This window comes from Saccostrea cucullata, unplaced genomic scaffold (genome assembly GCF_032062105.1).
Source record: "Saccostrea cucullata isolate Sc308-1 unplaced genomic scaffold, CSIRO_AGI_Scuc_v1 ctg5618, whole genome shotgun sequence".
Lineage (NCBI taxonomy): Eukaryota > Metazoa > Mollusca > Bivalvia > Ostreida > Ostreidae > Saccostrea > Saccostrea cuccullata.
In genome coordinates, this window is record NW_026938927.1 from 25,707 (window position 1) to 52,900 (window position 27,194).

Below are 27,194 nucleotides of genomic sequence, written 5' to 3' on the forward strand. Positions count from 1 at the left end.
AACGGACATATATGTATAAGGATTGTTAAAAATGGCAGAAGGGGCAACAGGTAAAACAATTATACTTATTTTTTGGAATATTGTTAGTACAGGGTTTTAAGAAAATCTGAGAAAAATCGGGTGTATAGTGTCATGTTAAGTGTAAAAGGGGAGAAGCGACCTAATTATCTGACATTTATTCCTTGGTGCCTCTCTTTACACTCTCAAAACTTTTATTATTAATTTGAAAATCCTTACAAATGTTTTGTGAGTTGAAAAGCAGAATGATATCCTTTAAAAATATGTATATCATAAGTAACGTTTTATAAAACAACTTATTTTTGTCACCCTCGCACTCAGTCAAAAGTGTCTTGAAATGAATGGCAACTGACATCCAGCAGCCAATTTTAATCCAGAACTAAAAGAAACAATTATACTCATGGAATGCGCCCTTTATCACCCTCATCCACGACGTACATATAATATATCATGTATAACACTGCAACTGTCGGTTAATTCGGCATACAATTGTGCTTAAATTATTATATCAGCTGTGATAATGAATTTTATGATCCCGTAAACGAAGTTTCGGGAGTATATAATTTTTGTCGTGTCCGTCAGTCTGTCTGTCTTCTGTCTGTCTGTCTGTCTGTCTGTCTCTCTGTCTGTTAGTCCGCAAAAACTTTAACCTTGCCCATAACTTCTGATTTAGAGAAGCTATGATTTTCATATTTCACCTGTGTACTCCTTGTGACAAGACCTTCCTTTGAGTACCACCAAATTTGACCTTTTGACCTTGACCTTGGAGTTTGACCCACTTTTACACAAAATTTCAATCTTTTACTTTGGCTATATCTTTGGAACAGTAGATATCAGGGCATTTATACTTCATATATGTATTCTTTGTTTAAAGACCTTTCATTGGATACCAACAACCTTGACCTTTTGACCTTGAATATTTTCGTACTTGTGAAGAAACTTTAGCTTTGTCCATAACTTTTGAACGGTAAGGGTGAGGACTTTCATACGTCACATATGTAATTCTTGTGAAAAGACCTTTCATTGGATACCAAGAATTTTGAGCCTTTGACCTTGGAGTTTGACCTATTTTTCAAAAGTAAACCATGACCATAACTTTTAAAGGGTTTGGTCTAGTGCTTTCATACTTTACATATTTAATTCTTGTGACAAGACCTTTGATTTGATAGCAAGATCGTTAACCCTTTGACCTTAACCTTGGAGTTTGACCTACTTTTAGAAATTTTTAACCTTGGCCATAACTTCTGAACGAATAGGGCTAAGGTTTCCATATTTTACAAATGTGTTTTATATGGCAAGACCTTTTATTGGATACCAATTATCTTGACCTTTTGACCTTAAACTTGGAAATCTTTGTATTTATGAAAAAACTTTAACCTTGGTCATAACTATTTAAAGGCTAGTGATCTCATACTTCACTTATATAATCCTTGTGAGAAGACCCTTCATTGGATACCAAGAACTTTGAACTTTTGACCTTGACCTTGAAATTTGACCTACTTTTAAAAGCTAACTTTGACCATAACTTTGAAAGGGTTAGGGCTAGTGCTTAAATACTTAACATATATAATCCTTGTTACAAGACCTTTCATTTGATAGCAAGATCTTTGATCCTTTGACCTTGGAGTTTGACCTACTTTTAAAATGTTTAACCTTGGCCATAACTTCTGAACGGTTAGGGCTAGGGCTTCCATACTTTACATTTGTATTTTTTGTGGCAAGACCTTTCATTTGATACCAATGCCATTGACCTTGAAGATTTCCAACCTTGGAAACTTTAACCTTGGCCTACTTTCATATTTCAGTATTTCCTGTGAGAATACCCTAATTTTTATACCAATATATTAAATTTGCATTTAAGAAAACTTTCTTCTTTGCTATGCTGCCATACGGGGGCATCAGTTTTCACAAACACATCTTGTTTTATGGTTGACATTCGCTTTATTTAAGGAATAACTGTCTATTTTTTTTTTATTTCGTGATATGATCAAGGTATTTATGCATAAAATTATCAAGCAAGCCAATCGATTGATCTGATCATCGTCATGAAATAAAAAAAAGTTATTCCTTATATTTACATGCTACTGATTCCGCCAATCCAGTGCTACAAGCCCCGCTTAGTCTCTATTTGTCCCGCTCCGCACGTGATTTTTTTAAACCGCACCTATCGAAGAAACATTGCATTTATGTAGAAATAAAGTACAATACCTATTTGTAATTTTATCTCGGACAAAGACATTGGAAATGTAAATATTTTTAAATAAATTATACTCGATGCTATGTAGTCCACCTTAATGTATGAAAACATAACAATCCCAAAAAAAATTTGTTGAAATCTGCGTTCCATTTTATAATCTATTCAATATTGATTATGTAAAGAAAAAAATAATTTGTCGTTCTGTTCGGACATTTTGGCCACTTTTTTATTGCTTTTTTAAAGACCGCCGATTGAAAGATTTTTTTTGATCCTCAAAGGATTTTATTCTTCAAACTACTTTTTCACTGTATACAAAGTGCTAATCGAAAATCTACTTGATTTGGATCACTAGCTATATTTGTTTGGGTCATTCTAAGTTTCTGTCTGCACATTTAGACAAAAAATGTGCTTTTATATACGTTTTCTTACTGATAATGAAATTACTTCAACCAATATGAGACTTCTTCTTGCTATATTTGAAGATTATCATTTTTTTGTTTCATCTACCCGTCCATAAACATCGATAGCTCGCGTTTTTCACGCATCTAATGATCATTTTTCGACTAAACGTTCTCTGGAATGGACTGTTGACATTATTTCAATAAAACATTTATTGAAATGTTTAATATGAATCTTTATCAAACGTAGATATCAAATTCGACCCCAAGGTCTTTTTCATAACCTGTTAATTACATCAAATATGCACCTACCCAACTTTTCCAGAGCTATATTATGTTTGCGTAGAAAATATCCAGAAAGCTATCTTTGTTGTCATGACAGCTATACTTTTTTCGAGTATACCTATAGCATTTAGGCCTAGTGCAATAAGTACTGTACAATATTTTCTTCTCTTACATTTCAACAATGGCCCAGTCCGTAGGTATGCTCACCTTAAGCGTCTTATGCTCAATCGGTGAGTGTGATACATATTCATTTATATAAATTATAGAAAAAGTAGTGTGGCCTCTTGGTAAGTAACTTAGTTCCATTTTTTCATTCCGGAATAAAGGATTGCTCAAGCATACATTTCTTCAGGAAACGGGAGGGGGTTACATTGTTGTCCTTAACACTAGAAGATCTCAACACAAAAATCCTAGTTTATGGATGGGGATGGAGTCGGCTTAATTGGTGGACAAGCTACATCCTTCCACATATATTCTCATTTTACCTATCAACTTATGACAGTCATTCATCCCCCCCCCCCAAAAAAAAAACATACCAAATTAAGAATTTTCATGTTGCTCACCAATTTACATGTAATATTGTAAAATTTTAAAGATCGATTTCAACTCTTAGACTTTACATATACACATGGTTTTGTAAATATTAAGTGGTATATATATGCATTCAAAGTTTTGATTTGATAATTTAATGATTAATTAAAACGCATTCAACTTCAAATCTTAATGCCGCTTCGTTCATTTACTAATTTCAATTCAGCCAAATAAGCGTTAAGAAGAGATTGCATGAAATATTTTTAAAAATTTCATGTAATAAAAAGAAAACAAATGGTTACCACATTTCTCAAAGAAATGCATGGATCTTTTTACATAGAAATCATAACATATCCCTAAAAATCAGTGAACTTCCGTAACTATATTCTTTTATCGTAGACTGACTGTTAAGAGTTTGCGTTTCTTGGGAAGGAGGGAGGGGGGGGGAGTTATTTTGATATGGTTACTTTAATATTCTTAAATTTTAGTGAATTTGGAAAAAAAAAATCAGGTCTTGATCCCCTAATCTTTATCCTCTTTTCTGGATCTGTCTGTGGGAATATAATGCCATATTTTAATTAAACTTTTAAATTATAGATTCTGTTTCAGATTCTTAGTTTTAAGTTCTGATGTCTGATGATAGTGTGAAAATAGGTGAAATATTACAAAAGTTGCATTATAATCTCTTTATCATAGATTTATAAAAGAGAGAAAAAAAAAGTATACAAGGCGAGGACAATCACCCGCTCTATGACGGAAAAGTTTTATTTTCTAAAATTATGTTGTCGGTAATGTCATATTCAACATATTAGATTCATATATTGTTCTGAAAGGCATATTGATTGAAAATTGTTTTTAGACTTATTTAATCTTATTTAGATTTATAAAAGAGAGAAAAAAAAAGTATACAAGGCGAGGACAATCACCCGCTCTATGACGGAAAAGTTTTATTTTCTAAAATTATGTTGTCGGTAATGTCATATTCAACATATTAGATTCATATATTGTTCTGAAAGGCATATTGATTGAAAATTGTTTTTAGACTTATTTAGTCGAAAATGGGTACGTTTATATTAAATGATTCTAGCTATAAAGTATTGTGTTTAAATTACGGAAAAGTAAATGCATTATGTTTTTTTAATGGCGTCTGAACCCATTCTATCTAAAAGTTGAATATTTCTGAAATGAAAAAAAGTTAGGATAATGGGCATTGATTTATGTCGAAAAATATGCAAACAATACAAACATGTGGGCAGGGCATAAATACCCCCTCCCCCGGGAATATCAGAGATCCAGAGATTTGAACGGGTGCCTAGAGGAGTAAGCATCCCTTGTTGATCGGTCACACATGCTGTGAGTCCTATGCATTGATCAAGTGAACGGAACATTTCGTAATCAAATTTAGTATAAAAACAAAGGTCTAACAGTTGGGTGAGAGAAGTAAGCCAAAAAAAAAAAAAAAAAAAAAAAACGACCCAAGATAAATTAAAGGATAGGTTGAAAAACCTTATTTGTCTCAACAAATTCGTTTCTTTTTAAGCAAACTAACACAAACAACAAGAAGACACCGTAGCAAATTGTGGTTAACGCATCCAGTCTTACGCCTATCATGAGCTTTGGAAAAAATTCGATTAGTTTGTGAAGCCCTTTTTCCGTTTTACATACCTTTAAAACATAAGTAAAAAATATATTACGTGTATTTATCAATAAGTTATTAATGACATAAACTTGAGACAGTGTCTTTGGATTATACTCCCCCTATAAATAAACGCCTTCATTCTTCACGAAGTATTCTACTCTAATCAAACATAGCATTTTTGTATCAATCGTGACAAAACGCAAATCAAGTATCGCACAAACACCAGCAATGATAGCACATTTCATCAAATTCTATATTTATTTATTTATGTTTGACTTCTTTCGACTGATAAATGTTTCTCTTGTGATAATAAATGCTAATACCTTTTTCAAAACTGTTTAAATCGCAATAATTTTATAAAAAAAAACAATAAATCTTAATTTCATGCAAATCACAAAAAGGATCCGAAAAAAGTATAGCCATCGCAAAAATATGTTGCAAACATAGTATAGCATTCACTCAAAACAAGAATAGCCCAATTTCTCTAAAAAGCGTAATTTATAGAAATCTGATGATGTTTTGTGGGTGAATTGAGGCGAAAACTTAGATACAATAACTTTTACAACAGAATATAGTTTGGAAAAAATTAAGAACAATTGAAATAATTCAAAATGAGCGAAAATCCCATTTTAACTTAGTAAATGAGAATGGTATCGAATTTCTAACTTGTTTCAACTTAAAAATTTTCTCAAATATATTTACATTGATTCTATAAAGGTTTAATAAGTTTTCTAATTTCTTAAAGTTACTTTTACCCATATTTTGCCTGCAGCATTTTCTTTTTTACCCATAATGCATCAGAGTACCCAAAGCAATATAGCAAGTGATCCAAATCAAGAAGATTTTCGATTAGCACTTTGAATACAGTGTTTTTGTAACCAGGATTTTTTATTCTTCATTCAATAGAAAATTCACGGTGTAGCGTGTCTAACATTTGGTTGCAATTTTTTTTTCACGCCTATTGAATTTTTAATAATATGTTTACCCTAACTGCATGCTGTTTGTATATGCACAACGTGTACAATGTGGCTTGGTTACCTACTTAAGACGATCAATAGTTGTGCACATTTGCATTCGATACCTAGCTGTGAATCTGATATTATAATATCAAACTGCATAATACCCCTCTTTGGTCAAAATTTTTGTATCCATTTTAACACTTATGCAATTTATAACATCTTTATGAAAATAAAATTGACTTTATTCATGTGCTGATAATTTCTTGATTATTTTTTTTCAAAGAGACCATCCTTTAACCGTCATTTTTCCCGTCTAGATAAGGAAACAGAATAGATCAGGAAGAAAAAGTTAGGTCATATTTGTAATGCTTAGATTCTGGACATCTAGCTACTACCTTCCTGGACAATTCCGAAAAGCTCGGCAAAAAATTTCTGAGGATGTCGTAAAGACACGTCAATTTCGTTTTATCATCTGAAAATACATATAATCTGAAGTTTCGAGATTTGTGGTCTAACCTGCACGTAAATGTACACAAAGTAACAGTAACTCGGGTTGTACAAGAATAAAACCAAGACTTTTATTTCTAAAATTGTAATAATATCTAGCTTTTCTAATCTACCTTCATGGATCTTTCCGGAAAGTTCAGAAAACCACGGCAACCTCGGATATGTTTGCCAGAAAGGTCCGAGAAGATGCAATTGCTAAACAAGAGGCCCATGGGCCACATCGCTCACCTGAGCATATTGGCTAGAAAAAGGCACAAATCAATTAAGTATTGAAAAAATGGGCTTGAATTTTAAACTATTTGAGAATACTTTAATATCAATAACAATGGCTTTACTGTACTTGAACAGAATTTTTTTCCTATATATTCGTTTGTAAAAATTTCATTCCCATTGTGAACCCTCCCTACCCCTGGAATCATAATTTGAACAAATGTAAATATATTACACAATGATGCTTTCATATCAATTAACTATGGCATTTCCAATCTATAGAAGAGGATTTTTCCTATAGATTTTATTTATTTTTGCCCAACCCTACCCTCCGCCACGCCCCCCCCCCCCGCCCGTCATGATTTGAACAAACGATCCTAAACTACCTAAAGGAAACTTTCATTTAAATATGACCAATCAGAAAAAAAAATTCCTATATATTCCTATTCAAAACTTTGATTTTCCGTTGTGGCTCGGCCCTACCCCGGGGGTTATAATTTGAACAAGCTTGATTCTACACTACTTAAGAATGCTTCCACACAAGTTTTATCTTTCCTGGCCCAAAGGTTCTTGAGAAGAAGATTTTAAAAAAAATTTCCCTATATATTCCTAAGATGTAAGACTGATTTTCCATTGTGGCCCTGCTTTATCCCCGGGGGTCATGATTTGAACAAACTTGATTGATTCTACACTTCCTGAGGGTGTTACCACATATGTTTTATCTTTCCTAGCCCAGAGGTTCTTGAGAAGAAGATTTTCCCATATATATTCCTTTGTAAATCTTTGATTTTTCATTGTGTCCACGCCCTACCCCCAGGGGTCATAATTTGAAGAAAATTGATTCTACACTAACTGATGAAGATTCCACATAAGTTTTATCTTTGTAAGCCCAGTGGTTCTTGAGAAGAAGACGTTTTAAGATTTTTCCTATTTATTCCTTTGTAAAACTTTTTAAAAATTTTCCTTTGTGGCTCCTCCCTACCCCCAGGGATCAAGATTTGAACAAAATTGATTCTACACTAAGCGACAATGCTTCCACATTGTTTCATCTTTTCTGGCCCAGTAGTTCTTGAGAAGATTTTAAAAAGATTTTTCCTATGTATATCTATGTTAAACTTTGATCCCCCATTTTGACCCCGCCCTTACCCCAAAGGCCATGATTTGAACAAATTAGAATCTTCACTACCTGAGGATGCTTCTACATGAGTTTCATCTTTCCTGGCCCAGTAGTTCTTGAGAAGATTTATAAAAGATGTTTATAAAGTTGAAACTTTTACAGTTTGTAAATATATAATTGTTTAACAGATAGAAGGTATAACTTGAAAAAAAAATTTAAAAATATATCTATTGAGAAAAATATATAAAATATATTTTTAAAAATTGAATATTTTGAAATAAAATGTGCCTGCTTAATACTGTACTTTTAGTGAAAACCATCATTGAAGAAATATGTTTATAAATGAAGGACAAGTTGGCCGTGATTGGTATTTGAAAGACTCGTATTAAAAGCATGGCATGTATAAAGCTTCAGACAAAACCCCATTTGCAATGTACTTTCGGTTTCAAATCTTAACATTTGAACGAAATAAACAGGGAAAATAGCTTTCCAGAAGATATGATTAATCGAGGTCCAACTTGGCTTTCATTGATAAACATATATATATATATATATATATATATATATATATATATATATATATATATATATATATATATATATATATATATATATATATTCTGCAATGATGGCTTTCACTAAACGTATGGAATTAATAAGGTGTATTTTTTTTTAAAATACATGTGTATTATAGACATATTCTTTACATAAAAGAACTTTTCTCGATAAACATATTTTTACTCAGTATTTGTTATCAAGTGGTACTTTCTACATTGCATCTGTTCATCAATTATGTATTTATAAACTGTTAAACTGTTATATACGGAAGCCCATTTAGGACCTATCAAAAAATATTTTTGAATTTGTTATAATGATTTTTAGAATTCGTTATAACAAATTTAATTTGTTATAACAGATTTATTGAATTCGTTATCACGAATTTAATTTGTTATAACAGATTCATTGATTTTGTTATAACGAATTTAATTTGTTATTACAGATTTATTGAATTTGTTATAACGAATTTAATTTGTTATAACAGATTCACTAATTTGTTATAACGAATTTAAATTGTTATTACAGATTTGTTGAATTCGTTATAACGAATTAAATCTGTTATTACAGATTTGTTGAATTTGTTATAACCAATTCAAAAATTCGTTAAAACAAATTCTTCAATTGGTTATAACGAATTCAACAAATCTGTAATAACAGATTTAATTCGTTATAACGAATTCAATATATCTGTAATAACAAATTAAATTCGTTATAACAAATTAGTGAATCTGTTATAACAAATTAAATTCGTTATAACAAATTTAATGAATCTGTTTTAACGAATTGAATTCGTTATAACGAATTCGATGAATCAGTTATAACATATTAAATTCGTTATAACGAATTCAATAAATCTTTATAACAAATTAAATTCGTTATAACGAATTCTAAAAATCGTTATAACGAATTCAGAAATATTTTTGATAGGTCCTAAATGGGCTTCCGTAGTTATAGTTTTGGAGTTTGTAAAAATGAATTTTTGGACATGTTGATCTTTGGTGAAACCTTTAAAAATTGTTAGCACATATTTCTCACCTTTGCATGCTCCAGTTGAATGTTGTTTACAAGTCTGAGCTAAAATTTTGACGAATTGTGTAACTTGAATTTGTGTAAACGACTCTGTATTGAGTGAATCGTGTTCTCAATTTCATCAGTGCGTTTCCTTAGCGATGTCGCAAGGCTCGAATTTTGTTGTCTATGTTTTGAATACTAGTAAGTAATCCAGTTTTGATTCGAACATTCCTTTCATACTATCCTGACTGCTTTTTAAATAAACAAACCACACTCAATACTTTATCAAGTTTATCTGAGATTGAAAGGTCATTGTTATATATCGTCGGAGGCCCTTAATTCGTTAAACATGTAGTCCTAGAGTCGTGCCCTTTTCCCCAGAGTATTTCTCAAGATTGTGTTCGCTGCTGCACCATATATCGTAAAGATACTTTGAACGAGATGTAAAAAAAAATTAAAGGCATTATTTTTTTAGCTATCAGTTCAATTTAAAGGCGAAAATGTAATAATTAATGTATGATTTACGAAATGAAATAGTATTTCAAATTTATTTATAAAACGAATATGATCAAATAAGTTACGACTCATGGACCTCCGAGGATATATAATATAGTTTCTCATAATGATTATCATTGATTGTCATTTTTACTTTCAGAAACAGAATGGCGAAAGGAGGGCTATCTCAAACAACAAGAAAAAGGTTAGGAGAAATCATGCCTGGCACGTGTTTTCACATTATAATACGGTTTACTTTCATGCATAATACATGGGAAATGATACTTTACTGCTACATTACAAGGAATTATAACTTATAAGGTCTTATGATCTTTTAAACTAAAATTCATCCAAAGAAATAACAAAATTCCCAACATTGATTTTCCTTGTAAGGAATCTAATTTAATTTAAGTCTTATCTAAAATAGTTTTGAATTCGTTAAAATGTGTCTTAAAAATGTTAATACCATTAAATTCTTTGGAACGAATTAAATCTTATATAAAAATTTGTGCTCCATATTTCATTGAATTTGTTTAAACGAATTCAAATACTAGTAATTATTATTGCAAATTTAACTTGTTTTAATTGAAATATTATTTGATTTGTTATTAAGAATTAAATTCGTTTTAAGAAATTCACCATTTTGAAATATAGAATCAATATGTCTTAAATGTTGAATTTGATTAAACGAATCGTAATTACTTTTCGCTAAAAATAAAATACACTGTACCATATTTAAGGACAAATCGCTAAATTTGCGTCTCTTTAATATTTCCAATTATACGGTATCTTATTTCATCTCAAAGTTATTGAAACTTCAAATTTCTGGCCGGGTTTGATTGAGACGTTCTTGCACTTTCACAAATTATAATTGTATACTTAATAATATAGAAAATTCAGAGTAAACATGTTCGAAAGGAAAACGCGCTCAAAGTATATTGTCAGTCCGTGCTCAGTGGTGTGACTTGTGCAGACTTTAACAATTGAACACACCCTGTAATCGTAAAAATTAACAATAACAGAGCTCGTGCCCTGTTTACAGTTTATGTTTCAAGGGTCTATTCAATTTGTTAAACTCTTGGGAAGTGTTTTTGCATTATATAAGTCGTAATACTCCCAGTATTATATAGACAATTTGAGAAAATATTAACTTCAAATCTGTGTCTATGCACCTTTAACTCAAGTCCACATCTCAAAAGTCCGTTTTATGTTATTAAAGTCATAGGTCAGTTATAACATGAGACCAACACGTTTGATACAGGAGGGGGAGGGGTTAAACAATAAACAATAATATTTTTTATTTAGTACGATATGAATTAATTATGTTTTTTATTGGAGTTAGATAGCAATATCTAGTAAAACTTTTTATTCAAAATATTTTATAAAGGGTTGTTTGGTGAGAAGGATAAGATGCGTTGGTGTGTCGTTGAAAAGAATAAATTTCGGATCTACAAGAAACCTAAGGAAACTCAGTTCAAAGAGTTTTGTCTAGAAAACTGCGAGTTTAGACATATAAAGGGCACGGAGAAGTATGACCATGAACGGATTTTCCAACTCATTTGTGATGAAAAGACAACGTTAACAGTAAGTCCATCGTTGATTAAAATATAAGTTCTTTAAGTTTGTTTTATGCACTGCTATGAATATGGAATAAGGCATAAAGTATTTGTCGTGTCCGTCTACCGTTAACGGTAAAAGCAGTCGAATGGCGAGGAGGCGACCTAATTCAAGTAATGCTTCATTTGTCGGTGATAGGGTCGTTTAAACAGTGAAAGCATCCTTTTAATGACGATTAACAAGTAGGAGAATAATTATTTTACTGATATCTCGCGTCTCGGGAGTTAGCTCCGCGAAATAAAGTTGTAAAAGGTAGGCAGAGTTGCGACACCGGCTGGTGTCGCCGAATATTCCCACTTTTCAATATGGCCTCCGCTCTACTCTCCCCCGCACAAGTCATAATATAAAAGCGGGGTTTAGAGTCGGAGGAATCTCGGATTAATGTCACGGATAACGGATTTTTATTTTCTAATTGAATTGCGACATTAAAATGAAGTGAAAGAGACGTGCGGCTGTTGTCAGCGAGAAGGATTAAAAACAATGATTTTGCACGAGGAGAGTGGATGTTTTCCGTTATTGCGAATTTTCCTTTTCGTTTGGATCGAAATTACGCGTAGAGAATGTTCCGTTATTGAGAACTTGCCTTTTCGTTTGGATCGAAATTACGTGTAGATTCTCTGTGGATAAGTTTTTAAAAGTGATTGAGAAATTTTTACATTTTACATTCTCAGGAAAATTCCGAGTATTTCTCTAAAATTTATGATCGGAAAATATTAGCATTTACTATTTGTACATGTACGTGTTTTCGCTAAATTGAATCATATTTATTTTTAGACCATGCTGTAATTTAGATACAGAATAGTTGGCAAATACAATACGGTATACAGGCCTAATACAGAACGGAAAGTAGCTCCGCGCCCACCACAGCCCCGTTCTGTATTGCTAATCAGAACAGTAAACTTCAAAGAAAAACACCGCTATCGTGTCACAAGTTTACTATATTGGACGATATTTCAAAACCATTGGACTCAAATAATGAAATGAATGATACATTACTTCAAAGTATTCTCCGCGGTTTGAATTACGTAATTTCAATCTAATCCATTTCCGAAATGCGTCAGGGTACACTGATTTAGGTTGTGACACGATAGCGGTGTTTTTCTTTGAAGTTTACTGTTCTGTATTAGCAATACAGAACGGGACTATGGTGGGCGGAGCTACTTTCCGTTCTGTATTAGCCCTGTATACCGTATTGTATTTGCCAACTAATCTGTATCTAAAATACAGCACGATCTAAAAATAAATCTGATTCAATTTAGAAAAAGCACGTACAAGTAGTTGTGACATGACCCGGCGAGTTTTCCTTTGAAGTCAAGCGTACTGTAACTGCGATACAGAACACTTTTTATGGGCGTTTCTTATGCAAATGAGCAGAAACTGTACTGTATCTGCAAAATATCAACGATACAGTACGGCTTATTTTTAGCGATGACGGAAAGCTGAATCTGTATACAGACACAAGAATCGTTCAAAACACTGTTAGTATTTACTCAAAATTTGAGGTGAATTAAGAATAAAATTTTACAACGTAAAGTTATTAGTGTAGGATTCAAAAAGTTTAGAAAGGAGGGAGTGGGACAGCTCACAAATGATTACTTTGAACCCCCCCCCCCCATAAAAAAGAAGTGAAAACTCGTATATTTCGGGGAGGGTAGATTTATAACCAACCAAGACACTATGTTGTGCTATCGTTTCTTGTTGATAAATTAAAAAGCGCATGTAAGTTTGGCGGAAATCATTTACGAAAGCGAAAAAGAACAAAAAAAAAAACTCACAGGAGGGTTGAGTGGGGGGGGCACCAGTGAGTGCTGGGATCCCCTTTGGCTATTCTACATTTTATTAAAAACATGAAGGTAAAATACTCCTCCTCCCCCCCCCCCCCTTTCCTTTCATCTGTTTATTTCAATTTTTTTATATTACGACAGGTGGAGGATATTGTCGGACATTTCTCTCAGAATACGTTTTCCCGGAAGTATTTTTGTTTCAAAAACATTCCCACATGATTCTTATATATTAAAATGCTTTGCATTAAATCGTAGCTTTAATTAAAAAAAAATGTCGGCAACAGCTGAATAGAGGAAAAAAAACCCTACGCAATCAAATCTAAATTTATTATTTTTTTTTTGGGGGGGGACAAATTATTTACAAGTAATGAATCTCCTAAATAATTATTTTAAAATGATAAATACCTGCACGTCCACCTCTCTCGGTATTTCAGTTGTGAATGCTTAAAATGGGATACAAAATCAATTTTCTGCAAAATCACCTGATTGGTTGAGAGATGTGTACCCAAATACGCATGTAAATTAGTGAGGTTATTAAAAAGGTCATGTCACAAGTCATTTAGAATACTCGTTTCCTACTGTATCGGAGATACAGGGCGGGGCCCGGCTCGAGCTATCGCTCTCGCCTCAAGCCTCGCCCTGTATCTCCGATACAGTAGGAAACTCGTACTCTAAATATAACTAAATGCTTTAGTTTTCCTGTTATAAATTTTGGAGAAATACCCGGTATTTTTGTCAAAATTTCTCAATAACTTTTCAAAAAACTTATTCCATACTGAATCTACACGTAATTTGGATCCAAACGAAAAGGAAACTTCACAATAAGTTTACGGAAAACATCCACTCTCCTCGTGCAAAATCAAGTTCATTTTTTTTCCGCGTTTTTATTTTCTAAAATCCTTCTCGCTGACGACAGCTACACGTCTTTTTCACTGCGTTTTTAATGTGGTTATTTAATTAGAAAATAAAAATCCGTGACATAAATTTCCATCGAAGAATTTTCTGTCAATCCTTTTTTTAAATCTAGTAAAACCGGGATTTTAAGACCCGTGAAATATATTATGATCAATCAATAGATCACAACAATTACGGTTAAATCTCCATTTAGACTGACTATCACTCGATTACGTCTACCCCGTTAAATTGTCAAAACTAATCTGACCGAATCTTACGTTTTCCGTGGAAATATATACACTGCGGATGTGTACTCCCCGTCGGGGCCTCATCTACAGAACTCGCGGAAGTTCGGATGTTGCACAGTTATAAAGTGGGCGGAGCTATTTTTGATTGATCGTGTCACAAATCATTTAGAGAACTCGACAGATTCTGAATCGTAGATACAAATTTGGGGGGTGGAGACTCGTGCTACGCACTCGTCCACCCCCAAATTTGTATCTACGATACAGAACCCGTCTCGTTCTCATTGCATGTAGAAAAACCCTCATGTATTGATTTCTGCTTTGTATTTAGTAATATTTTATTTTAGTTCATTGCCTCAACAGAAGATTATCTACATTGGAAGGATGCAGTTATTAGAGGGAAAATGTGTATGACTCTTCAATGTTTTATGGATTCTCGAGGTATTAAAAAATTCAAAAATATTAGTTTATTTGTTTTTCAAGCTGCGCTATTTATACATGTATTTAGAATTTAAATGAGGATCTAAAAGTAATTGTCTGTACATGTAGATGAGTACTGTAGATCATTAAATTTTCGCGACACCTTATTTTCGCGAGATAGTCATTGACTCTTGATTAGCGAGAAAAAAATTTTCGCGAGTTGTGGTTATTGCTTTATATATTCTTAAGGAATACTATTATACGCGAGAATTAAATTTTCGCGAGCACACTGTCTCGCGTAATCACGCGAAAATAAAGTTCTCGCGAATAAAAAGTGATTTACAGTATTGATTGAAATGTGCAGTCATGGTGCATTCTCAGAGATCATCCTCCATTTGAATTTAATTTGTCTTGGTGTTGAGCAGATAAACAGAGTTCATAGTTATGATGACCAAGGGTGCTTTTACAAAAATTTTGAAACTTGTTTGTGGTCCCAGTGTCATGGGTTCTGGGGTGTGGTGGCTCTCTTAGTGAGAAAGTGAAGATGTTTTATTTGTTTTCAAAATTCAAAACAAAGTGTATGGTTATGATGATCAGGTACCTCTTCCAAATTTGTGAATTTCGTGACGCTGGGTCATGGGTTCTCGTGTTAGAGTAGGACTCCGTTATTCTGTTGTGAAATAATCTTCTCTGCTCCTGGGTATATCAGACGAAATTTTTAATAAGTAAGGGGGTTTTTACTATAATTGCTATCCGTTTTCGTCCGTCGGCGTTCGTCGTGCGCCATGCGTCGTGCTTTAACATTTGAACGTTTTCAGCTTCTTATCTGAAACCGCTTGAACAATTTTAACCAATTTTGGCATATAGCATCCATGGGTGAAGAGAAACAAGAATTGTGAATTTCATGGTCCCTGCCCCTTGGGCCTGGGGGTAAGGCCAAAACCACTAAAATTAATGCAATTTTCTTCTTTACTCTTGGACATCAAGCAGTCAAACTGTTGGTATTCGTGATTGTAATCAACATGGAATCCTGTACCAAAATTGTGAAATTCATGGCCCCTGGGTCAGGGTTTCTAGAGCTACGGTGGGGCTAAATAGATTATGTAGTTAAAATGCATTATTTCTTTGAAATTCTTCTACTCTGCTCCTGGGTATTATCGCAAATCTCGCTTCAAAGCACAGGAGTCTGAAGTTTTTATTGTTAAAAAAAAATAATAACAATCCGAAAAAAAAATTCCTACCCTTATCAAAAAAAGCCCGTTTTTTTTTTAGTTAAGGGTAGGATTTTTTTTCCGAATTATTATTTTTTTTCATTTTTATTATTTTTTTTACTATAAAAACTTCAGACTTCTGTGCTTCAAAGTATACACTGCAGCCGAAATAGCGTTGTGTTGAGTGATGACACTGTTGGATTTGACAGTTGAACAATTTGAATCAAGGGTTTGATTCTATAAAACAAGCGTTATAATTTAGGGAATAACTATCTTCTAATTTGGTATTTGCGACCGTTAATGCTGATTTAACGGTCGCAAACTGAGTTTTACCGGCGACGCGTAAGCGGAGCCGGTAAAACGGATGTCTGCGACCGTTAAATCAGCATTAACGGTCGCAAATACCAAATTAGAAGTTTAGTTATTCCCATTCTAATGCAATACGTGCATTTTGTTTGTTGTTTACCTCTTATTTTGTTGAGTTTTGTTACATGAAATATGTCACGGGGCATTGTGTTTTTGCGTCGCTCTATTATGACGTCACAATGAAAAGCTTTCTGCCTCGTTAATGCTCGTTTCACTGCTTCAAACATCAGTGCATTAGCCAATGAAAGCGTGTTTTACAAAATAATTGCATTAGAATGGTTGATTAAGACCCGCCCACTCTCGTACTGTATCCTCTGCCTATATAAGTTGGAAAGCGTCCAATGGCCTTGCGAACGTTGAAAACCAATGGTGACTCTCTGAACAAAAAAACCCAAACAAACAAACTATAAAATCACTTTTTAGCATGTGATATATTCCTTTCGCTGACGGAACATATATATCGTTTGATGACACACACTATATTCATTTTATTCTACATGTAATTATGCCGATTTTCTATAACTTTCTATTCACTGCCTTTTTCATTTTCGGTGTTGCAAATTGAAAACGCGTACTTGCGTAGAAAGCATGCCCAACTCGGGTCAATATTCAACGTTACAGGGGCCCCACTTGTTTGCCCGTTTTCTACAGCTGTTCTACAGCTGTTCTATCTTGGAAATCTTTCCATGAGAAAGTGGGCGGGCCTATAAAAAAGCACCAATCAGATTCTTTGTTGGATTTCGCAATTGTATTTCAGTCAGATTCATCAGTGTCGTCACTCAACGCATCGGTATTTCAGCCCAAGTGTATACTTTCTAGCAAGATTTGCGATAAACAAACTATATATAAGTACATAGTAATGGTGACCAAGAGTGCCTCTTCCAATATTGTGAATTTCGTAGCCCAACGGTTAGGGATTCTAGTGCTAGAGCGGGCGTTATAGATTACATAGTGAAAATGAATTATTATTCTTTGAAAATCTCTCTGCTTCTAGATATTAGATAAACTAACTAAGTACATAGTTATGTTGAATAAGGCTACCTCTTTCAAAATTGTTAATTTCTTGGCTCCAGTGTCGGAAGTTCTGCTGTTAGGGTGGGGCTCTATGTATTGATTATATAGTGAAAATGCATAATTCTTTGGAATTCTTCTTCTCTGTTCCTGGGCATGAAATAAACTAACAAAATGCATAGTTATGTTGAATAAGATTGCTTCTTCCAAAATTGTTAATTTCATGGCCCGAGGGTCAGGGGTCCTAGTTCTGGGGCGGGCTATATAGATTATATAGTGAAAATGAATTATTTCTTCGAAAATCTTCTCTGCTCCTGGGTATTAATTAAAATAACCAAGTACATAGTTTTGTTGAATAAGGCTGCCTATTCCAAAATTGGGAATTTAATAGCCTCGGGGTCAGGGATTCTGGTGTTAAGGTGGGGCTCTATTGATTATATAGTGAAAATGCATAAATTCTTTAAAAATCTTATTTTCTGCTCCTGGGTATTAAGCAAATGAACTACATTGTATGTACAAGGCATGAAGAGGAAGGATGCCTCTTTGAGCTTTGTGAATTTCACGGCCCCTGGGTCAGGGGTTCTTGCGTTAGGGCGGGGCTCTAATATTTATGTAGTGAAAATCCATGAATTCTTTGAAAATTTTTCCCTTTGCCCCTGGATATAATGCAAATGATCTAAGTATATTTTTATGATGAAGAAAGCTGCCTCTTCCAAAGTGGTTAATTTCAGGGCCCTTGGGTCAGGGGTACTTGGAGGGGGGTACATAGACTAAAAATAAATTAATGCTTTGAAATTTGCTCTTTGGTATTAATCAACCATTCCTGATGAAATAAAACTTATAATAAAATTTTGAAATATGTGGCCCCAAGTCAGTGGTTTCTGTGGGATGTGTACACAACTGGATATAATGTGGAAATGCATTTTCTCTTTTTAGCTCACCTGAGCCAGTGAGATTTTCATTTCAAAATTTGTCTGTAGTCTTCCTTGTTGTTGTCGTAAACTTTTTACATTTTCTTCTTCTCAAGAACCATTGGGCCAATTTCAACCAAACTTGCCACAAAATATCCTTGGGTAAAGGAAATTCAAGTTTATTCAAATGAAGGGCCACGCCCTCTTCCAAGGGGAAATAATTATGAATTAGTAAAAAATCGATGGCATCTTTTAAAAATCTTCTTCTCAAGAGCCAGTGGACCAGGAAGAAAGTAGTGTAGAAAAATTCCCCCTTTTCGGATGTTATTGCACCTATCAATCGTGTTTCTCACTTTTAATTTGTAACCGATCGATCATTTAAACCAATAAAAAAAATGACGATCTTCTTCCAAACCTTGTCAAAAGACTGATTATACCCGCACTTTCGAAAGAAAGTTCGGGTATATTGTTGTTACTTATATCCGTCCGTCCGTCTGTCACACTTTTCTTCCTTGAACGCCTCCTACATTTTACACAGTAGCCTAATCATCTTTTGGAAGATGGTTGATGGCGTCATGTAGATGTGCAGTAAGGTTTCGGAATTTTGATTTTGCCCCGGGGGGTCAAATGGGGGTTAAAAAATGAAGTTTTTTATGCATAAAGCCCCGTCTTCCCTGACCTCCTCCTACATTTTACATAGTAGCCTAATCATCTTTTGGAAGATGGTTGATGGTGTCATGTAGATGTGCAGTAAGGTTTCGGAATTTTGATTTTGCCCCGGGGGGTCAAATGGGGGTTAAAAAATGACGTTTTTATGCATAAAGCCCCGTCTTCCCTGACCTCCTCCTACATTTTACAAAGTAGCCTAATCATCTTTTGGAAGATGGTTGATGGTGTCATGTAGATGTGCAGTAAGGTTTCGGAATTTTGATTTTGCCCCGGGGGGTCAAATGGGGGTTGAAAAATGAAGTTTTTTATGCATAAAGCCCCGTCTTCCCTGAACTCCTCCTACATTTACATAGTAGCCTAATCATCTTTTGGGAGATGTTTGGTGGTGTCATGTAGATGTGCAATAAGGTTTTGGAATTTTGATTTTGCCCCGGGGGGTCAAATGGGGGTTAAAAAATGACGTTTTTTATGCATAAACCCCCGTCATCCCTAAACTCTTCCTACATTTTACATAGTAGCCTAATCATCTTTTGGGAGATGGTTGGTGGTGTCATGTAGATTTGCAGTAAGGTTTCGGAATTTTGATTTTGCCCCGGGGGGTCAAATGGGAATGGGGGTCGATAAATGACGGTTTTTATGCAAAAAGTCTGTCTTCCCTGAACTCCTCCTACATTTTACACAGTATCCTAATCATCTTTTTGGAGAGTTAAATATTTTGAAAATTAGGTAAAACATCAAGGTCAAGGGGTAAAAAATCATTGCATGCTGGGAAACATCTTGAATTCTTATGAGTAATTAATGTACATGTCAAATGTGAAAGTCATATCTCTTCTCAATCAAAAGTTATAAGCAAATGCTACATTTTTGAAAAGTAGGTTAAGCTTCAAGGTCAAGGTCACAGAGTCAAAAGTCGTGATTTATTTGGAAAGGTCTTATCACAGGTAATAATATACATGCACGTATAATATGAATGCCCTAACTTTTCTCTTTCAAAATGATGAATTTAAAACATGTTATTTTTTTACAAGTAGGTCAAACTTCAAGGTCACGGGTAAAAAAAATCATGCCATTGTCACAGGTAAATACAAATGCATATGTTTAATATGATTGCCTTGTCTCTTCTCATTCAATAGATATGACCGTGATGACCAAGGTTAAATTTATTGAGACAGATGGACAGATTGACATACAAATGTACATATTTTTATGTGAATTGGTTAAAATTGGCCCAGTGGTTCTAGAGAAGAAGTTAAAAATGTAAAAGCTTTACAGACAAACAGATGGACGACAGACGTAATGTGATAAGGAAACAAGAAAAGCTCAAATGAGTATTTTCAAAGGGTTACCATGGTTACAGTATTTGAAAAGCTTGTTATGCCCCGCCATGAATATGGCCAGGGAATATAGTGTTTGTCATGTCCGTCTTCAGTCCTTCCGTCCTTCTGTCCTTCCGTCAGACTTTGCGTTTAGCCCTGTTCAAAGCTATGTTTCAAAGAAACTATTTAAGATATTTTCATCAAACTTTATATGTTGATAGATATTGATGTGAGCTTTGCAACTGCATCAACATTTATTGACCTTGACCTTTCCTTTGACCTTGACCTTGACCTCACTTTTCTTAAATTAGTGTTTAGCTCAGTTTTAAACATACCATTCAAGATGGTGTTTTCAAACTTCATATGTTGATACATACTGATGAGGCCTATTCAACTGCATCAACATTTTTGACCTTGACCTTTCCTTTGACCTTGACCTCACTTATCTTTAATTAGTGTTTCGCTCAGTTTTAAAGATACCATTCAAGATATCTTTATTAAACTTAATATGCTGTTACATATTGATGAGAGCAATTCAACTTCATCAACATTTTTGACCTTGACCTTTCCTTTGACCTTGACATCACTTTTTTAAATCAGTGTCAAACTTCATATGCTGTTACATAATGATGTATGCAATTCAACTGCATCAACAATTTTGACCTTGACCTCACTTTTATCAAATTGTGTTAAAGTCAGTTAATTAAAGACATCATTTCTAGATATTTATATTAAACTTCATATGTTGATACATAATGATGAGAGATATGCAACTGCTTCAACATTTTTGACCTTGACCTTTGCTTTGACCTTGACTTTTCCTAAATCAGTGTCAAACTTCATATGCTGATACATTCTGATGTAAGCAATTTAACTGCATCAACAATTTTGACCTTGACCTTTAATTGTACCTTGACCTCACTTTTATCAAATTGTGTTTAAGTCAGTTAATTAAAGATATCATTTCTAGATATCTATATTAAACTTCATATGATATTGATGAGAGATATGCAACTGCGTCAACATTTTTTACTTTGACCTTTGCTTTGACACTTTTCCTAAATCAGTGTCAAACTTCATATGCTGATACGTTCTGATGTAAGCAATTCAACTGCATCAACAATTTTGACCTTGACCTTTTATTTGACGTTGACCTCATTTTTATCAAATTATGTTTAAGTCAGTTAATTAAAGACATCATTTCTAGATATTTTTATCAAACTTAATATGTTGATACATATTGATGAGAGATATGCAGCTGCATCAACATTTTTGACCTTGACCTTTGCTTTGATCTTGACCTCACTTTTTCTAAATCAGTGTCAAATGTCATAAGCTGATAGATATTAAGGTACTAGTAAGCACTTTTTACCTTGACCTTTCATTTGACCTTGACCTCACTTTTATCCATTTGTGTTTATGTCAGTTTTGAAAAAACCATTTATAATATTTTTCCAACCTCATATGGTGAAACATACTAATGAGAGCTTTTCAACTGCATCAACAGTTTTTGACCTTGGCATTTCCTTTGACCTTGACCTCACTTTAATGAAATTAGTTTCAAACTTCATATGCTTATACATACTTATGTAAGCAATTCAACTACATCACTATTCAAGATATTCTGATCAAATTTTCATGTTGCTTTACTAATATACCCTCGGCGGGGCATTCATGTGCTAAGGACATACTTGAAGTTTTTTCCTGCAATTTTTTTGAGAAGCTGAAAATGTATGACATGTATCCATTGTTTAAAAAATTGAACATTTCAGAAAACAGTATGATTGAAAATAGTTAACCAAGATGTTTTGAGTAGCAAAATAAAGCTAGTAAACTTATAGCTAATTCATCCACAGAACTTAGTCAATTTTAAGATGCACAACCTTTTCAACTTTTATATTAATTAGTTTAAAAATATGTACCGGTATATCATCATTTCTGATTCCAGGGAGAACAAGAGATATGATTAACATGTTCATGTTTTATGGTTTTTTTTTAGTAATTTGTTTGTTTATTGTGAAAACATCTCTCTCGGGAATTTTTTCCTCATATGGAGACACCACCACTTAAAAATAATGAAGACAAGATGTGTTTGTGAAACACTGCTGCCCCCGTATGGCAGCCTATGGTGAAGGTTGAAGTTTCTAAAATGTATGTCAAACTCAAAGGTCAAAGTCAAAGGGTTAAAATTGTTAATATCAAAAGAAAGTTTTGTCACAAGGAATAAACATGTGAAATAAGAAATCCCTAGTACCTCCTGTTCACAAATTAATTAAGGTTAAAATTTTTTTAAAGTGGGTCAAACTCAATGGTCTAGGTCAAACATATTTATACCTGTTGAAAGTTCACAATGAATACACATGTTACGCATGAAAGCCCTAGCACCTACTGATAAAAATTTAGGCCAAGTTTAAAGTTTGGTATTTTTCTTGAAAAATGAGTAAAAATCCAAGGTCAAGGTCAAGAGATCAAGAGGTCAAAATTGGTGGTACCCAAATAAAAGGTCTTGTCACAAGGAATTAACCTATGAAATGTGGAAGCCATTTGTATAGCCCATCCCACTTAAAACTTATGGGCAAGGTTAAAGTTTCTGCTGACAAACAAACAGACATAATATAAACACTAGAAGCAAAATATGTATATAGTCAAATGGAAAAAAATCTACTATTTTGGAGTCACAAGATCTATTGTAATTTCAGGGGCAGGGAGTGGCTAGGGAGATTGGATCCCACCTTGGAATTTGCTTTGTTATTTGAATAAGACTGTATACTGAAGCAAAAAAAAAAAATGATTTTGGACATCCTCCCGCTTAGAAAACATTTACCCCACGACCCCACTATCATTGTTTTTATTTTTAAGCGCTAAGCGCAGCGCAAAGCGCTTTCTGTCAGCGTAAATCTACTTCCGTTCGCGATCCAGCGCCACTAAGCAAGTTAGATAACTCCACTTGTTTATCTAAAAATATGCAACTGGAAATCCCCGACTCTCTTTCTGCTACTTTAGTGTAATGCTGCGTTACGCGCATTTCTAATATTAGGAGGCAATTAGTAAGGTAAAGGAATATTTCACTGTTAGAAGATAAGAGCAGTTCTTATCATGCTCTTCTCTATACATTGTAGTTCTTTTAAGTCGTGTCGGCACACTTTACTTTTGTACCATGTAGCTAACAATTGCTGCACCAAGGCGCAAATACTTAATTAAAAACAGTATATTATTTATCATGCACATGTAATATAGTGATTGAATAAGTACATAATTTAAAACTCAGATGGATTTTAATTCTCAAACTGGAAGTGGCGGATTTAAGGGGGGGCGCACCCGGCCCCCCCCCCCCTAAAATTGTCAAAGTTAACGTAAATCCGAGTTTTGTCTAGAAAATGTAAATATATCTACTTGGTAGACCTCATTTTTACCCTACAAAATCTCTAAAACTCAGGAGCTTCCGGGGGCTTCGCCCCCCTGGGCCCCCACCAGGGCTTTGCCCTGACCCACTGGGGGCCTCAAGGCGGCCCCCAGACCCCTTGCCTACTTTTGGCGCCCCCTCTAACTTCAATTTCTGGATCCGCGCCTGCACATGGTCACAGGGGCTGAAAATTTCATTCTCAATTCGACGAATACATGTTCAGTGTAAAATTTAGAATTATTTTGACTTTTCCCTTGGAAAGGCTAATATGTAGGAGTGTGTATTTAGAGGCAAACACCTTAGTGCGGATATTACTGTCTCATGACAGCATCTAGTTTACCTGGTAATTACGGAGGCATATTAGTGTCAATTTTCAATAAAGAAAATAAAAGGATAGATAAGAATTCTTTAATTTTTTTTTTTACGGAATTAATATGCATGGGGCGCCGTTTTAATATTTTTAAGTTTTTTTTTTCTAATATCAAAAAATCATTTTGTGATATCAGAAATTCGATTTTTTTACATCAAAAAAATAATTGTCTTATATCAGAAATTATATTTGTAATCACACATTTTATACATATTTTTTTCACAGATAGAAATAATGAACGTCGCATTGTGCTTCTTGGAAAAACAGGCAATGGCAAAAGCGCAACAGGAAATTCTATTCTTGGCGACGATATCTTTCTATCGGCTTTGAGAAATATATCAGTTACAAAGAAGTGCAGTCGTGTTGCTCGAAAAAGATTTGGAATATTTTTGGAAATCATCGATACTCCAGGTCTTTATGATACGGAAATGTCGAACGAAGAAACCATCAAAGAAATTGTGAAATGCATCGGTTTGTCAGCTCCCGGTCCACATGCTTTTTTGCTCGTTTTAAAAGCCACGTCACGATTTACAGAGGAAGAGGAGAATGCTTTGAAGAAATTTGTTAACCACTTTGGGGACGCCATTTACCAGTATTTCATTATTGTCTTTACGGGCAAAGACCAAATGGATGAGGAAAATATCACAACATCAAGTTTCCTAGAACAAGTTCCCAGAAATTTGAAGGAGTTGCTTTCGAGATGTAGTAATAGATACTTTTTCTTAAATAATAAAGATAGTGATGGAAACAAAACAAAGCAGGTTTTGGAATTGCTTAATGTTATTCACAATAACTTGGGTAACAACAATTGGTCATTTTACTCCAATGAAGATTATGAAAAGGCTACTGAAGCTCTGAATAAAAGAGTTGAAGAGATACGAAAAAAAATGGAGGAAGAGCATCAAAGAGAAAAAGAACGTATTGAAAAGAAGGTGAGAGAAGAAATCAAAAAGCAGATGGAGGATCAAAATGCAAGTGATAAGGAGAAAGAAGCGCAAATCAAAAAGATACATGAAAAATACGATGCTTTACTAAAAAAACACGCTGAAGACAAAGAAAGTAGCGAAAGTAGCCAACCTGTTGAGATTGCCAAAAAAGAAATTGAAGAAGAAAATAAGGAAAATTTTCTACAGAAAGCAGTTTCGCATTTAGAAAATGCAGGCCATTCTATCGTAAGCGGTATTGGTGCAGTTGGCCAGGAACTTGCAAAACAGCCTGGAAAACTTCTTTCATTGCTTGGTTGGTGAAATTTAGGTGGATCCATGAATATAGTGGATGAAATGTTATACATGAACTCATTTTGATGAACAGTATGAAATTGTCTTCAACTTAATTATAGGACGGTTCCTTGGATTTTTTGTACCCTTATTTTTTGCTTTACTGGTCAGAAACCAGAAGAGCTTATGCGATTGTAAGGTGTCCGTCCGTCTGTCTGTCTAGTGTCTGTCTGGCTGTCCCTCTGTCTGTAAACAATTGCTACTCTGTGAAATTCCTTTAAAACGCTACTCTTCCTACAGTTTTGGTCTGATTTCAATATAACTTGGCACACACGTAGACTGCATAAGATACATAATTAAGTGCATCGGTTTTTTGATTTCGATGAACGATGTTGCCATGGTTACTAAAAATAGAAATTTCTGTGAAATTCCTTTAAAACGCTACTCCTCCTACAGATCTAGATTTGGTCTGATGGCAATGGCTTCTTTTCTCTTTCAACCGTTCACGGTAGCTCAGTCGGTAGAGCGCTCGCTCCGTGATCGGGAGGTCGTGAGTTCGTATCTCGGCCGCGACCGACCTAGTCGTTAAAATGGGTAGCAACTGTTCCTTCGCCATGCGCTCGGCACTTTGAAGTGAAAGTTGCGGGTCCTTCGGATGAGACCTTAAAAACCGAGGCCCCGTGTCAGCGGCAGGCGTTGGCACGATAAAGATCCCTCACTGCTCAATGGCCCTGAGTGCCGAGTAAAGGTCAAAATTTGAAGCCCTTCACCGGCATACGGTGACGTCTCCATATGAGTGAAAAATTCTCGAGAGGGACGTTAAACAATATACAATCAATCAATCTTTTCTCTTCCTTTGTAGTAAGTACAAACCAGTAGAGCTACAGTCTTGGCAGAGACTTCTGGTTTTATTTTCGTGAATGATGTATCAATATCATGAAATTGATGATATAAAGAAAATAATTATGAATACAGGATGAATATAAAATTGGCGCACGTGCTGTTTATTCTTTTGAAAATATCGATGCAATTGTACATTTAAACTTATTTTTTTAATTAGTATTGGTGCAGTTTAAATAATTTATAACTTGTAAATATATTAAAATTAAAAGAGTTTATTTCCTTTATTGCTTTTTAATAAAAATGTTATGTCTCTTGTCTTTACACAGAACATTCTTGTTTTGATTTTAATGCAGTGATTAACTGTTCCCAATGTTTGAGAGGAGAGCAACTTGGGAGAGGAACTCTATTCACTAGTGTAGGAGTGCTCCATGCAAATAAGAATGTTACATGAAGGCAAGTTTTATGCCTTGATAGTAGATATCTGTTTTATCAGACATGATTGCCTGTTCTCACTATTTAATTATCTGTGACTTTTTAAACCGCCATGTTTTACGGAAGAAATTACTGCTAAAGTAACCGCAATTTCCTTAGACTTCTTATGCCAACTAGGGGATTGACGCCGTTAATATAACTGATACAGTCATGTATGTTTAATAACAAAAGGACCTAGTCTTGTATTCTACTATTTTCAAGTTTACACCTTGTTCTTCTGTCAAATATAATACGTCGATTATATTGCTTCCAAATTTTCCTTATTTCAAGTACAATGTACATGCACTCTACAGAGCATAGAAATATATTTATATCCATATTTTTTCTTGTAACGAGAGAAGACAATTTGGGCTATTCGCTTGTTTTTGATTAACCTTTTATATAAATTATTAAGAAAACAATTAAGTGAAAGTATGTCATTTATTGAACTAACAAATGACTAAAACTATATTTACATTTTACATAAACTCATATAACAATTAATTGATTGGGCTTGACTT

General features: G+C 34.1%; 1 protein-coding gene across 1 annotated transcript; it reads left to right on the top strand.

Annotated features, from left to right (window-relative positions):
* LOC134251847 (GTPase IMAP family member 4-like) lies at nt 1-26,382 on the top strand. The gene is made up of 5 exons (XM_062734267.1): nt 1-50; nt 10,086-10,130; nt 11,313-11,509; nt 14,813-14,906; nt 24,368-26,382. Exons 1-5 carry the CDS (start codon nt 32-34, stop codon nt 25,387-25,389), a joined length of 1,377 nt encoding a protein of 458 aa, XP_062590251.1. The 5' UTR covers nt 1-31; the 3' UTR covers nt 25,390-26,382.
* The last annotated feature ends 812 nt before the right edge of the window (nt 26,383-27,194 follow it).